We start from the raw sequence: 15,637 nt of genomic DNA, 5'->3' as shown, positions 1-15,637 counted from the left end.
CTTCCTTCAATAGTTTCCTCAAAACTTGTTTTCATCAAATGAAAAAGTACCCCTCAAATGCTAACCACACTTTACATTTGATATTTAACTTCTGCATCACACACCTTGCAAACTTTATTTAAAAAAATTGAGTGGGGGGACCATAATGATGTATAAAACTCTTCTGCAACGCTTTGACACTGCATTACAGTGAAACAGAGCCCCAGATAGCTCATTTAGCTTTAAAGCAGGCATATGATCTCTGGATATTGTTCACAGTTGCTTATTAAGGTTACAACGAAAAAAAATGAGAATTGGTGACCTAAGATTCAAACCCTATCCTGATTTCAACAGTGCTGCTCAGAGAAGGATTACTTTCATGAGTAAAGGCTGATGGGATTACAACCTAAATGCCCTAATGGACTATGCAGATGGACGATTTGTGGATGCACCAGCGTAACTCAAAACAGAGCCAGAAAGAGATTCAAACTCCTATCACCCCTCATTTCATTGCATCTTCCCTCTCACCTGAGGCTGCTGAGGAGAGAGCGGGAGCAAATAAGACGTTTTTGGAGCACCAAGTACCGAAAAACCTAACTTGAGCGGCGCACCTGAGCCCCAGCGCTGGGCACGCAGCCATGTTCACTCCGTAAGGGAGGGCAGCGGAAAGTTATCAGTGTCCATGCCGACAGGCTGGGGGTGGGAAACGACACATTGGCGGCGTTTTTTACCGCCTAGTTTCTCCCCCCTTCACCCACTGCCAAGCAGTCACGTATCAGCGCACGCCTCAGGGGTCACGCCGGTGAGCAGGGAAACTGACAGAAGCCCCTCGGCTACACAGCCGGGTTTGTTCTTTATCCCCGGGGGATGAAGGGAGGCGCGGGGAAACGCCGCCGCTGAGGAGAGGGCGCGGGGGCAGGGGACCAGCAGTGGGGGAAGCGCCGCCGGGCGCCCCTCGGGGCGGGCGCCGGCTGCCCGCCCCGCGCCGCGCCGCCCGGGCCCGCCAGGCCGCGGCAGCGCTGGGCCGAGGCAGGGCCCCGGGCCGGGGGCGCACGGCCCAGGTTGGCCGCCGGGCCGCTGTCGGCCGCCCCTCGCCCCCCGCCCCGCGGGCAGGCCAGCCCGCGGCGCCGCGCCGCTCCGGCGGGTGGCGGGGCCGGGGGCCGCTTCCTCGCTCACCCGGGGAAGGAGGCGAGGCGCGAAGGGAGGCCATGACCGCGCCGCGGTGAGGGGGGCAGGAAGGCGGCGGCGACGCCGCTCCCCCCTTCCCCGCGGAGGGCGGCGCTGCCCTTCTCCTTCGCGGCGGTGGGGGCCGGCCTCCCACCCGGCGCACAGGGCCGGCGGGGGAGGAACCTGCGCCCTCCCCCTCCACCCCGCGGAGGGCTCGGCGGCCCCTTCACCGGGACCCGCCGCCGCCGCCCGCCCGCCCCGGCCTGGCCACCCCGCTGGCCGCGGCAGGCGCCGGCGCGCCTCCCTTTGCCCTGGCGCGTCCCTCTTTGCCCCGGCGCGGCGCGCACAAACCCGCGGCTCGGCGGGGCCCCCGGCGCCGACTCCGCTGCGGGGCGCCGGGCCCCCCCAGCGCCGGGCGGGCGCTGCCGCGTCCCCACATACCTCCCACTCGGTACATGTTGGCCGCCATATCTGCGCTCAGCGCCCTCCTCCTCCTCCCGCCGCCTCTGCCGGGCCGGGCTGGGCAAGGAGGGAGCGGCTCCCGCGGCCCCCCCGCCCCGCGCTCGCCCCCACCCTGCGCCACCCCTCCCCGCCCGGGCTACAGGACACAGCGCCGCGCCTCACGGGGCCGCCGCCGCCGCCGCCTTGGCCGTTTCCGGAGCCGCCCGGCGGGGAAGGGGTTAAACAACCGCCCCCCACCGCTTCCCTCCCGCCCGCCCCCCCGCGCACCGGCCCCGGGGCGGGCCGGCGGGTCGGAGGCAGGTGGGGGCGGCCCGCGGCTCCCCAGGCCCGGCCCGGCCCGGCCCGGCGCGGCGGCTGGGTGCCCGCACGCCCGCCCGCCCTACCTCAGGGTGGGGGCTGCCCGCCGCGCCCCACAGCCCGCCACGTTTTGCGGGCTCCCGCCGCTTTGTCCCACAACTCGGGAGCCCCGCGCTGCCCGGGAGAAGCGCGTGACTCTTTCTTCCATCTCCCCTGGGTGGGTTTTTGGTTTGGTGTCTATTTTTTTTTTTTTTTTTTTTTTTTTTTTTTTTTTTTTTTTTGTTCTTTGTTTTGCGCGGCACCTGTTGGGGCCCGGTTCGGCGGCGGCTCTGTGGGGCGCTCGGAGCGGCCTCGGCATGCTCGCCCCAGGCAGCACAAAGCACGTACGACTGAGTGAAGGTTAATCTAGCAGCTCGTCTCGGAGTCAGGAGGCGTCGAAGGAGACGCTTACAAATCATCTGATGAGAGGGACGCTTCAGAAACATCAATATTGATGTAACACGAAGCCATTTCCTCGCGTTTATACAAAGTTCACACCCTCGCAAACAATCCATACGCTTTACAGACAAATTGATCCTGCTGTGGAGTGCTTCCTTGGGAGAGAAAAGCTTTTTATCATTTTCTTGCAAGGAAGGTGAGGATTTATTATTTGTTTCATGTCCTGGATTTTCGCGCATGTAGTTTGAGCAATACCGAGCTAACATCTCACTTCATCCTGAACTACAGGAAAACCCTGATTAGAAGGAGGATGAGCTTCCCTGGTGTTTCAAAGGGTTGTATGCTCTCTTCCCTTTTCCCCTTCAAGCAAATCTGGGACTATTAGGTTAAGACTTGTACTTTTAGGGCACTTTTAGTTTCCTGAGTGACTACTTTGTGTCAAACGGTCAACTGAGTACCAAATTCGTGAAATATATGAAGTAGGCATACGATACAGTGATTTAGTTCTCTTTAATAGCAACACATTCATGCACTGAAAGGGAAAATTGGAAATCTTACTCTATTTTGTCTCCTGACAAGAACATCTGTGGGAGCTGAAAAGAAAGTCTGCAGAAACTCCTTAGGATGTAGCAGAGCTATCCAGCTGGTTATTTCTAAAGGCATGATAACACTACCTTAGCAGAGACCTAAATACATATAGCTAGAAGTTAAATGGGATGTTATTTTTATTCTTGTGGTTTACTGCATGGTAAAGGAAACAGGTTAAACTTCCAAGGCGAGAGAACAGTTAATACAAATAGTTGGCTTGTCTCAGTCATTATCAGTTAAACAAACTGCCTCCAAGCTCTTCCCCAGCTTAAGTCTGCACTTCCACGTTAGAGGAATTTCTCATACTTTATAGTCTACCGTCATCCAGTAAGAAGTGGATTTCAATAGAAACAGACTCTTGCTTCTGTCATCTGAAGGCACGACCTGTGGAAAAGGAAGGCAGCTCCTGAATATAGAAAATTCGCCTCTCAAAAGCAAGAGAGAGCAGCCCAGGAAAGCCCATGGTCCCAGCCTGCCCTTTCAGGTTGACAGCCTGAAAACAGTAAGCAAAAAACCCTTTATTTACAGTTGCCCAAGGCATGCATCACAGACCAGATAAATAATGATGTTTATATACCTTAGTACTGAATCACTGGGCCTTATTATTCACACTAACACAGTTTGTATAGCCACAGACAGCAAAACCTGATACTGTATGGTGTCATGCTGCTGTATTTGCATAGTTTAAAGTGACTGCTGCAAGCTGAAGGAGGTAGTGGGCACAGCTAGCTGTGGTTGGGTACAAAGTTGCAGGACTGGCAGTACATTTTACTTTGGTGTACTGTATACAAAAGCCTGGATAGAATTTATTTTCTGTGCTCAGTGCATGGAATGGGAAAAAATAGATTTATGTAAACATCTTAATTTTTCTAGATTAAATGCAATGGAAAACTCTTGTTTCAACCACAACATTGTTGAGAAAACAATTTGGAGAAGAGCTTTGTCTTAGCCTGGTAAATGAACTGTATTCAGCTACAGACTGAGATTACTTGTGTTGTTCAAAAGAAACCACATTTCTGTGGCAACTTTAAGTTGCAAAACAGATTATTCCTGTTAGAGAGACTGATTACCTGAGGACTTAATTTCACAACTATTTTTGTTGTGCCATCCTGAGCAGCCCATCGTTTCTCCTCATACTCCTCCAAAAAATAGCCAAGAAGAAAATAATAGAGTGTAAAGGATCATTTTAAAACATAGACCAGTTCCTTGGTCGAGGCTCACCAACTGCCCCACGGTAGATCAGCAGTACCAAAGGAGTGGAGATGAGGCACTGAGAGCAGGGCTGCCTGAGGACCTTTCATGGTATTACCAATGCAGTGTCTATTGACTTGCCCAGGCCACACCCTCTTTATTGGCTTTTTCACTTGAGCATCATCAGATGCATCTAAATCATGTATATGAAACACCCATTAAGCTGACTGGAGCTATACAATTTTCTTACTATATTTTAAAAAAATGCAATGATGAAATAGTTTTTTTCATTAGGAATAATACAAGAAGTTTCACGTTTCTTCATAGGCAATTTAATGCTTCTTTCCTCATGTGTAGAATTGTTTGGACAGAGGGAATTCTGCTATCATATGCTATTTATATTCTGCTACCATATAATTTTATTCCTGAATTTTCATTTTTAATTCCCTATAGCTTTTTGGAGACCAAAATTTGTGTTCCGCAGAACTCTGACTGTTCACATTAGTTCAGAGGTTTTAGGACAAATCCTCAAGGATTCTTGCATCAGATGCAAAAACTCACCACCGATGCTCTTTTCCTACTATTGCAGAGCCAAGATAAAAGTTTCAAAAACGTCTGACAAACTTATCACCCCAGAAAGTGGGAGAATAAGAGAACTTCCCTTGCAGCTGTCATGCAATGTTCTGTTTTGTGTCCAGGGAACTTAATTTCAACAGTTCCAGCCCAGCATCTTCTTTAGGTAAAAACCTGAATTTAACAAAAAAAAAAAAAAAAAAAAAAGAAAAAAAAAAAAAAAAAAAAAAAACAAACAACCAAAAACCCCACAAACTCGCTCACAAATGACACCAATACTGAAGATATATCATCTTCCTACATTACTTCCTTAAGGATTAAACTGACAGTTCAGAGTTCTAAAGTAAAATATATTGATAGAAGTATGTTTAAGAATGGAATGCTTCAGGATCTTACAGGCAGAAAAATCTTACTGAAATCAACAAAAGCATTGGAGAAGAGAGTTGCTTGAACCTTAATAAAAGGTGATCAGCTCCTTATAGAGTTTTCATACCCTCATGCTGATGCAACGGAAACAATAAGGTATTTAGACTTTCTCATCCTTGAGCCATACTTAAAGGACCTACCTAAATCAAAGTGGCTGAGCCTAGCGTTTCTTTTTGACATGGGTAATCTGGAAGCACAGGAAACATTCAGCAGTTCAAGTTTATGAGTTCGCATCAAGGGAAGGTGGCTCCCTTTCTAGTAAAACTTTGCTACAACGAATAAACAGGCTGCATACACATAACCCGTGCAAAGAGTTAAAGAACAAAGGACTTTACAAATGAACATTTGTTATCAGCCTAAACTCCTGCTTACTCTGAGAGTAATTCACCACCAGAGGACTTCAGTAGTTCACAGACTTGTCCTACAGCTCAAAAATAATACGTAGTCTGTACAAAGTCACTTTCATCTAGTGTGAACAAACATGTCACCTAATACAGCTGCACATCCATCAGACTGCCTTACAGGCAGCTAAAAGTACATGCACTTTTTTTTTTTTTTTTAACTAATGCAAAGACACACTGTAGCTTGGAAAACCTCATTAATGAATTTGTGGCAGAAACAGAATTCATATTGATGTCAGTCAAAGAATAACATTTTTCCATGTCAATAGTCATGATTATTTATAAAAACCTTACACAGCTTCCATTTTGTAACAGATATTATATAAGAATTTTAAAATTTAACTTGCAGGAATATGAAATTCAATGTTTATTATTGTAAGCAATAGAAAATTTTAGCTGCCTCTACTGAAGCAGAAGCTACATGCAATCTGTAATAGATGCTTCCATATCAACTTCTTTATAAATCAGAAAAAAATAGCCCAACCCTCTCACAAGAGAAAATCATCTTCCTCTTGGCATCAGAAATAACATTGGCTTTTTAATTGATGCTGTGAGTCAGATCTCTCAAGCAACTCTTAGCTAAATATGTCACTATTTTCATTAAATATAATTTAAACAATAGCTCAAAGTTAATTGCTGAATTATCAGTAGTCTGCAGATTTAGATGTTCAATCCAAATCTTAAAGTTGTAAGAATACCACTAAATCAATGTGCAGAGAAAAATGGTGCTTATGGCTGGCAACAAGTTATTACTTGAGTGGGTAGTGAAAAAGAGATATTTGGTTATGGTTTTTCAATAAGTTTCACACTAGTATATATATAGATGCTATAGCCTACCATATGGCACTGCTTTGACACCATACATAATTTCATTTCCCATAAATCATTCAAATGAATTAAGGACTTTTTTGTGTGTGCAAAGTAAGTCAGATCTGGACCTGTGTATACCTGTCATCTTGTTCTGACTTAATTTCCTCTAATGAAAACCATTCTATTACAATGGAAATAATACTATAGGTTTGATGGAGAGAGGGAGGGAGGGATGGTGAAGTAGGGTTTATTATTAATCTACTACTAAAGACTAGATATGCAAGAAATGCATGTCTTCCACTCCACAGGTATAACTCTCACAGTTTTTGATAATAATCTCAGTAACAGAGTAAAGACCTTATTTTCTAATCAGATTAAAATAATAACATTTGATCAGCCAGAGCTTTTGTTATAGCTACCAATTTATTTTGCATTTCACATCCTAATGGAGAAAAAGCTTACAGCTGAAGGATTCAGTTCTGTACCCTATTCTGTTTGCCAGTTTTAGAGAAGACTTTGGTTCACATCTTGTTGCTGTTAAGGTCAGTGTGAGTTTCGTGGTTGACTCCAGTAGGGCTAAGGCAAGCCCATTATATACCTGTTATCTTTGACATAAGCAAGGTTGCCAATCAGAGCAGTTGGGAGCACTCCAGAGTGTTGCATACAACTGCAGCACTCATAAATGAAGCCATTTTGGGCTTGAACGCAATAATACTAGATAGACATTAAACACATCACACTGGATTTACTCTTTATCTCTCACTTTCTCTCAGCTGATCTATTTTTTGTGCTAAACACCTGCTAAAAAGCTGTCAAAGGTGCTTAATGACACATATTTGAGTACAGTGCAGTACATTCATCTGAGCAGAATTAATTTAAGTCAAGGACTCAGCATCTGTTCAGTTCTGTCTTTCTGGGGATTGAACAGGCAAGCAACACCAAAGCACAGCTTATTGATCAAATGTACCCTCAGTCCCTCACTGTGTCTCTAAACACTGCCTTGTGTTTCCATTACAGGCACGTTTGACCTGAAATTCTCAGGTACTGTTTTTACCTTTAGTTTTGAAAATCAGGTCAATTTCTTTATGCAGGTAGCAAGTCTCCAGGTCAGCGCAGTGAGAAGATGATCACTCATTATTCTGTTGGTAGGAGGAACTTCACTTCTGAAATGGCTGGGTGAATTTCAGGGACACATTTATCAGCGGTATAATACACACACACCTTCCTCTTAAATCAGGGAAATCATGCCTGCTTACACACAGTGAATTTAACTTTGTATTCAGGTAACCTTTACTTCTAACAACAGGGAGTATCACAGAGGAAGTCGGTTTGCCTGTCTGATTAACAGACTGCTGACTAGATGACTCGCTTCCAAAAATCAGTCTGGGTACGGAGGAGGAAGAACAGCAGCACGCTGCAGAATGCTAGTTATACTGTTAGTTTGGAAAGTATTGTCAGTCACTTCTAGGCCAGTCTTTTACCTAGAGAAAATCACCTAACTGGCTACAGTCAGTGAAGTCCATGAAGTATTCTCTCAGGATGAATGGAAATAACAAGTAACCTACCTTTAGGCAGACAGATTACTGCAGGTAATTAGAGTTACCACACCAAGCAACAGGTGATGACACATGAAATACTGCAAGAATGAGATGCTCCCTAGCTGTAAAACTGGCATGTTTTGTTTTGGTTTTTTGGTTGGTTGGTTGTTTTTGTTTTGTTTTGTTGTTTGGATTTTTTTTTGTTTGTTTCAATTCATCTATGTGTTATGGCTGGCAGGAAGAAATAAACAGTTTGAAAACTCTCTTCCCCATAGCACACAGTCAACTGATGGAGAACACTTCTGCACTCAGAATACCCTGAGTATTCCCCCTGTAGCCAAGGGAACAGGAGATTTTGCGTATTCCCTAAACAGGACTACAGGAAGGAGCCTAACTTTGGATGTCATACGAACTGATACTTCCTGCAAGTTGGCTGTTTGTACCAACATAGACACAACAGTAGGCAAATTTGTGTCCAGTTTGGCTGTTTGTACCAAATAGGCACAAACAAAAAATCTGAACATATTACCGGCCTCTGAAATATCCATATTCAATAAAAAACTCCCCACTGTTGCAGTTAAGTCTCTCTTCTTTGTCGGGAAGGCAGATGCTAATTATACTATCCAATAGGTCTGTCATGTCCATGCTCAGTCTGTCAAGTTTTACTCTTCTTCCTGACAGATTGAAGGTTTTTGGCTCTACAGTCTTCAGGCCCATTTATCAGCTGAGCATCTCAGTATTCTTTAACCCCTGTAAGTAGACCCTTTTGCAGCTTACGTCTTGGCTAGAGCTGGGAATGGAAACCTGTAAAATCTGGATACCTGAGATTAACAGTCTGCAAGTATCTGAGTTTTAAGATTCTACAATATTGTCTAGAATACCAAGGAATATTTTATATGCTTATAAACTAGTTGTTCTTATCATTTATATACCAATATAAACAAACAAGCAGGCTGCATCAGCCCTCTTCATAAAGCTCCACTGGGAGGCAAGAGTACAGCATACAGCTGAGACTAACGCACTGAGCCAAAATTGAATGTTTCCATTCCCCTGTCTTCCTCGAAGCTATCCAACCAACTACTCTGAACTGGGGAATCAGCAATGAGGAGAACTGCTAGGGGAAAACCAAGAATTCTTGCTCTTCAGGAAGAATGTGACCAAAGAAGTGTTTTCACAGTATGCTCTTTGAAATAACATAGATTCCTTGCTCCAATGGTTCTGCCATACAAATCTGAAAATATTTTGATGTCCATCCTGCAGGTTCTGCTTTGGGAGAGAACTCAAAAATTCCTAAAAAAAAAGAGACATATTGTAGAAAGAAAGGAGCAGTCTTAGGCTCACATGCATAGTGTGCTTGGTTTCCTATTTTTTTTAAATGCAAGAATAAGCTATACTGGAATAACCCCTTTTTATACTGTTACAGCTACCTTCTCTTTAGGGATCTATAAAAGTTTTTGAACTAATGCATATCAACAGCAATTTCAAAATAAAACAAAACAAACAAACAAAAAACAAGAAGAAGAAAAACAACAAAAAACAAACCACAAACCAAAAAAACTCCAAACAAAACACAACCAAAAAAGCCCCCCCCAAATTAGGCAGCAAGCTATCCAGGAATGTTTTCACTGAAGCGAGTTCCTGAATTTCACCAGAATAACAACCACCAGCCAGGTCAAAGTACAATCTGTGTATGTGAAATGCCCAGAAGACATCAGAGAGAAAATACACAGAGCTCATGCTGCTAAATCGCATATACTCTGGGACAGAAGAGGCCTGCTTGTGCATGTTTCTCAGATCTGCTTCCAGAAGTTCTGGTCTTCTTCCCAAATGAAGGCTCGTATCCCTTTGAGGACTGGCTGGGTCTGTGAATAAGCAGTGGTCAACATCCAAAGCCATCACTGTAGGGCTCGGTTCTAACAGCTGCTGAATGCCATCCGCTGTCATGAACATCAACCAGAGGACACAGAACATACAATGCAGGTAGAAGGCTCTCTAGCTTTGCATTGCTGGAGAGTACTGTATAAGTTCTTGTAATAATTATACATTACATCAGTTCCCTACAGACTTCTCCATGAAAACAGTCAAAAATAGGACACTGTGACAGGGAGGGAAAAATTGCAATAAAAATATCCTAGACATAGTGACCTTCAAACCTTTCAGAATATGACATTTTTAATGAATATTTTAAGAAGATTTCATGCTTTGATTGGGTTTCTCTTTGGTAGTTGTCCAACATTATGGAATGAGGAAGGTTATTTACGATTGATGAATATTTTTTTCTGAACATGAGTCATTGTGTGTTTGGCTATCAACCTTTTCTGTTTAGAAAAGAAAATAAATGATTGAATACAGCCTAGTGATCCGTTGTGATGGGAGAAGTGGAAGGAGAAGTTGTCTGGGTAGGGGCATGGTGTTGCCTTCTACAAGATGGCATCTGGACTCCACAGACTTTACGCTACTAATCTGACATTTTTACCTTAGCTCTTTAGCAAGCTTAATACAATCTATAAAGCATAGAATATGTTAAGTTTACATTAGTTCTGTCTTTAAAGCTTGAAGAGGTACACGATAGCAATCGTGACTTAAAGGTGACCAGCCAGTTTTAAAAGCCTTTTACAGTTTTCCTCATATATCAGAATGTAAAAGTGAAAGTACCAACTTGTAGTTTAAACCTCTCTTTTATTGGACAAACTGTGCTGCTGAGCAGCTTTCCTACTCACCTACAGATTTCTATGATGGAAGTATCACAAGAACTGTAAGCAATATTTGCTGCTGTATTAGGCCTTCACAAATTCAAATACATTTCTGAATGCAGTGCATAGTTCAAGAACTTAATTGTTCAGGGATGAACTATTCATTCCCTACAAACACTGGGAAACCCCATTACACTTTGATCAAAATTATTTTCCCACCAAAGAGGACAAAAGTAGCTACAGTTCTTCATGATCATTCTGGAATTTTGTATTAAATTAAGTATTCACTTTCTGTTGGAATCTGCTGTTCTGAACAGCAAAAGGTAATGCTGCTCTTTCAGACAGACCAGTCTTGCAATCCCTTCCAAGTGCAAAACTTCGAGGCACATAGAATCCATCACGTCACCATTCATAACTCTAAAATTTTCTCCATCACTATTTCCATTACCAGACTCTGTTTGAAGGTTTATAACTTGGCAGTAAAAGTTCATGCTAGGCTGAAACTTGTTCTGTGAGGTTTAAGGAACCCAAGAGCTATTTTTTTTTTTTACTACAGAATTACTCCTCTGGTTGTAGGAGACAGAGAGGATTGCTTTTATGTCAACAAAATAGGCAGAGAATCTAATGCCAGCAAACAGTTGTACCAAGCAATTTCTCTATAGGAAGAGTATCTGTCTCTTGAGCCAGATGACCTAAATGGTCACAATTTCTGCAATGCAGATTTCTTTCAACAGAATTTATTATCTAAAATTCCTCAAATACACCAAATACTAGAATACTAGACAGACTATCACTATTATTGATGAAAATGTATTCTTTTAATTGCCTACAGAGACTCAGAAATACTAAGCCACAATTAACTCTCAGTCACACCACTGTAAATTCAGATTAACTCTATTGATACCATCGAGTTAATCCACAGGAATCATAGTCTTGGGGAAGGCAAGAGACTGTGGTTACATGATTAGAAAATTCAGCAATAGATTGAATCCTTAAGGCCCAACCCCATGAAAGGAAGACTGCGCATCTGTCCGCTCCGCTCCCCGTACAGGATGGGAAATGGCACGCTTCAGGCTGGTGACTAGTCTGCCAGATCTGCCTGGAGCTCTGGGAGGAGGAATACTGGTACACCTCAACAGGCTGGCTCCCACAAAGCTGCCAAGAAGTATGGGGTTAAGAATCACAGCTCCACAAGCTTGTCTTCGTCTTGGCTTTCAAGTCCAGCTCCTCAGGGGATAACAGAAGTGTAAGAGACTGTAAAAATCATCTGTATGAATAGCCAATCCGACTACATATTTGTCAGTGGCCAAGTATTTTTCACATTCTGTGAAGTCACTGAAAGGTTGCACTTGAGAAGTGAGGGGATTGTAAGGAATGTTTTCCAAATAATCTCTGCAAACAACAGGAGAGAACACCAGGCTCTGGCACATCCCTAATTTCTGCTGGGACTCAGGCCACAGCAACTGTATGCATCTTTGAATGAGTGACCACAGCCTAGGCTGAGCGGGGAACTCCTCACCATCCTCTTTCTAAAAAGAGGCACAAGATGCTTGGGGCTGAGAAGACAGAAAGGATGAATGCATGACTTATTGAGTAGGGCACTCAAAAGCAAGGGTCCCAGTATAGCTCCTGGAACAGGATAGGATTTCAATCCTGTATTTTAATCAGTATTTGGGACTTGGGGGTTTTATTTTGTCCATTTTTGGGGCTCTTTTGGTTTTGTTTTGTGTTTTGTCTTTTTTAAAAAGCTTATTTTCCCCATTATCTTTTGGAAAAAAATAAATTAATTACAAAAAGTGTTAGGTAGAAGACACAGAAAACCAGCAATATAAATTGGTGAAGACAGATCTCAGAATTAAAGATATAACTAGAGGAGGAAAGAAATCAAACAAACAAGGCATTGCAAACATGAGATGCCTGTTCCCAGTCTGAAGTCTGTTTGGTAGCACAAACGTTTAAACAGATGAAATTTCTAAAGAAGAGAGAAGAAAGAGAGTCATATTTAAACCCACTGAGGGAAAAATGCGTTGATGATCTGATAACAATACTCTTCAGAAAATTAAGGAAGCCACGTGATCTTAAGGTCATGTTTTGCAGTCTTCAGCATAAGACTGCAACACAAAATAAAAACAAATAAAAAGTCCAAACCCCCAAACAGAAAGAAGCTGAATGAGGTAGTCTGTGGGCAGAAACTTTCTGCTAAGGGTAGGAGCTTTCTGAAACAAGCTTCTGTGATTGTTACTATAATTTGCCACCTTTGAGAACCAGGGCGATATCATATCCATTGAAGTGCAGTACATGTGTGTCTTTAAATGATGTTAAGCTTTTTAGAAGAGAGACATGTACAGATTTCTTCTTACTATGATTTCAAGATAACTGGTATCTCCTGCCTTGTTTGTGCAATAGTTAAAAAACAAAACAAAACCAAAGAAAACACCAACACCCAAAAACAACCACAAAACAAACTCCCATGGATCAAAGGAAAACATGATTTAGGATCTGAAATGAGCCATCTATTGTATTCTGGCTCTTGCAACTGAAAGACACATCTATAAACCTGCCTAGGAAGCATAATGTGCAAAAACCCAGTTGTACTGAAAATTTACCAAACATCTTTATTAGAATAAATTTGCATAGTTCTGTAGACAGTATTAATAACTTGTTTCTTAGCCATCATTTCCAGAAAATGTCTGGTTTGTCATCAGTATGTTAGTTTTCTGCTATATCCAGGCTAGAGTCAGTCCTAACTTGATGGCAAAGTTGTGCCAAAGTCACTCCAGGCTCAGCAGCTGGGTTCCACAGTTTATTGCAGTGGGGAGCAGTAAAATTAGAGGATGTTTAAATTGCCAGTGTTGGTTGATTAGCTTTACATCCTGCAGGTACATCAGTAGCTGAGTCAGAGAGGTAGTGGCCATTACAGCGATGCAGGTGGCCCACTTGCCGTTTGATTTCAGCATGACACAACTGTTTTTGAACACTGCAAAGTCCACCAGCAGCACTTTCTAACAGATGCCGTGATGCCAAAGGAATGCATCCTTTTCAACTGCAATGTCATTATGGATTTGGCACACGTTATAGAGGGATACCACTGACAAACCCCTCCGCCTCCAAATCCCACTCATTTCTCCCCAAGGGGAATGTGGGGAGTTCACCTTCCCCTCTTGTAATTAGCAGGAAAAGAACAATTAGTGAACATATTGCAGCTTTCCAAAAAGTGACTCAGGAACTGTGACTTTAGTGACACTTGACTTAAAATGTGGGGGCAGGTCTGCACGTAGGTAGGATCTGCAGTTGCCAGCTTAGAAACAAACGTGTGTTGAAATAGGCAAAAATATGTGTTAAAAAAGAAGAGTCACTACATTGGTACTTGCACAAAATGAAGCTATAGTAACTTATACCAGAGAACAACACAGCATAAAAACTGTACACAAATGTGTATTTTTACGGTGTGAAAGAAATAAAAATACATTCTCCCGCAGTTGTTTTAATCTCAAGAACCAGATTCTCAGGTATTTTGCTAACTCTCTTCTGTCTAAGAGGTGATCAATCTACCAGATCATTCTGGTGGATTTTGTTGCAGGTATTTGTACCTGATCCAGACCATGAGTACTTACATCTTGAAGTCATAGTTGAAAAATACTGTCATGATGACTGTTATACCTTCATAAAATGAAGGCAGAGGAAGACAGACTCATTCTGGTTGCAAGACATTTCCAGATGTGTAATGGAGATAATTGTGTGATCACTTTAACTTAAAATTCTGGGAAATTAACCCATCTCTTGTGTGATTTTGGGAGGAATCATTTGATGTAAGGGGTGAGAATTTACCTCTCCTCAAAGCAGATACTAACTTGCACCAGTGGCACAGCAGTGAACTTGGGGAACATCCATGTAATTTGCTTAGATGTTGACAGTGATAATGTAGGCACCTGGGGAGACCTCTACAATTGCTTACATGCAACTGAGTTTAATATAACCTTTTTGCTAGAATCCAGAGTCCCCTCCAATATACTGCAGATAATTACTAAGGGATCTTTAGCTTATTTTTCCACAGCCACAAAAGGCAATCTGCCATTTAACATCCTACATGGTAAACTCAGGCTGGAGTGGTTTTATTGGCTTCCCTGTAACAGCAATGAAGCTATGCTCCAGATAATACAAAGGTTTTAACACCTCGTTGCACTGCAGAACCAGGTCTGCCTATGTCCTGAGGAAGGCTAGGAGCGCACCGCGCTGCCCAGTGCTGTGAGAGGCTCGGGAAAAGAGGATTTTTACAGAGAGGTCTGATCCCTTTTTCACCAAGAACCAAAGGATTTCTTTGTGAACAGAACACAAGACGTTACTGGTTTATTAACTTTAACTGGATGAGTATTTCACTTCAGATTTAGTATTTTAAGAACCTGAACATCATCTTAAAGTTTTAAATAGTCATGCAAGTGTTTATCTAAGTTATCAAGCTCGATCAGTCTTACAAACCAGTACAGTCAACAGGAAGAGTCTCTGGGACTTCTGGAAGAACATGTAGAATTATGCTAAAAACATGAATAATTATTTTTAGAAATAAAAACCTGCATGTAAGGGGTGAAAGTGACTGAATTTTGTATGCTCAAGTGTTATATAGGACCTGATTCTGCATCATTTATTGTAGTTTATTACAATTGAGTGGTCAGTAGTTAACAACACAGCATTTGAGAACGGCAGTATTTAAGAAGGAAGTATTCCCCCTATTCATTAGGAAACAAGTGAAAAGGTTTTCAAAAATGCCTTATTTAACTTTATTTCTTCTGAAGTGTGAAGCTTAGAGCAGTGTAATAGCAAGACAGTTTCTAACTCTACTCTCCTTCCCCTGAGAGCTTAGATACCCAAAATGGAAAAGTATACTATTTCTCACTAAGGAATGGAATAAATTAACCAGTATTTCCAGAAACCTAATTTTGTTTAGAATATTTTTTCCACAAATCCAGTAAAACCCTACTTTCAGGACACTAAAGCACTGTGGTCAAGTCTCACCTAATTAGGCCTCCAGGCTTATCACCTCCTCTAAATGATCAGGCAGGGCGCTGTGTGCTGCCTT

At 42.8% G+C, this 15,637-nt stretch overlaps 1 protein-coding gene across 7 annotated transcripts in view; it reads right to left on the bottom strand.

Annotated features, from left to right (window-relative positions):
* The window catches only part of MTA3 (metastasis associated 1 family member 3), a 141,787-nt gene extending 139,720 nt beyond the window's left edge, over nt 1-2,067 (bottom strand). For 3 of the 7 annotated variants that reach the window (XM_032989297.2, XM_042789615.1, XM_042789614.1), the window contains exon 1: nt 1,588-1,704. In XM_032989297.2, the coding sequence (XP_032845188.2) occupies nt 1,588-1,615 (28 nt within the window). In that variant the 5' untranslated portion in view covers nt 1,616-1,704. Of the gene's footprint in view, nt 1-507; nt 741-1,155; nt 1,337-1,587; nt 1,705-1,991 lie in introns of those variants that run through there. The other 4 variants (XM_042789617.1, XM_032989299.2, XM_032989300.2 and 1 more) reach the window with 4 other exon arrangements.
* Between the last annotated feature and the right edge of the window lie 13,570 nt (nt 2,068-15,637).

Source organism: Tyto alba, unplaced genomic scaffold (genome assembly GCF_018691265.1).
Source record: "Tyto alba isolate M040663 unplaced genomic scaffold, T.alba_DEE_v4.0 Super-Scaffold_16, whole genome shotgun sequence".
Lineage (NCBI taxonomy): Eukaryota > Metazoa > Chordata > Aves > Strigiformes > Tytonidae > Tyto > Tyto alba.
Note: the sequence above shows the minus strand (reverse complement) of the source record. Positions and strands in the feature narration are given on the sequence as shown.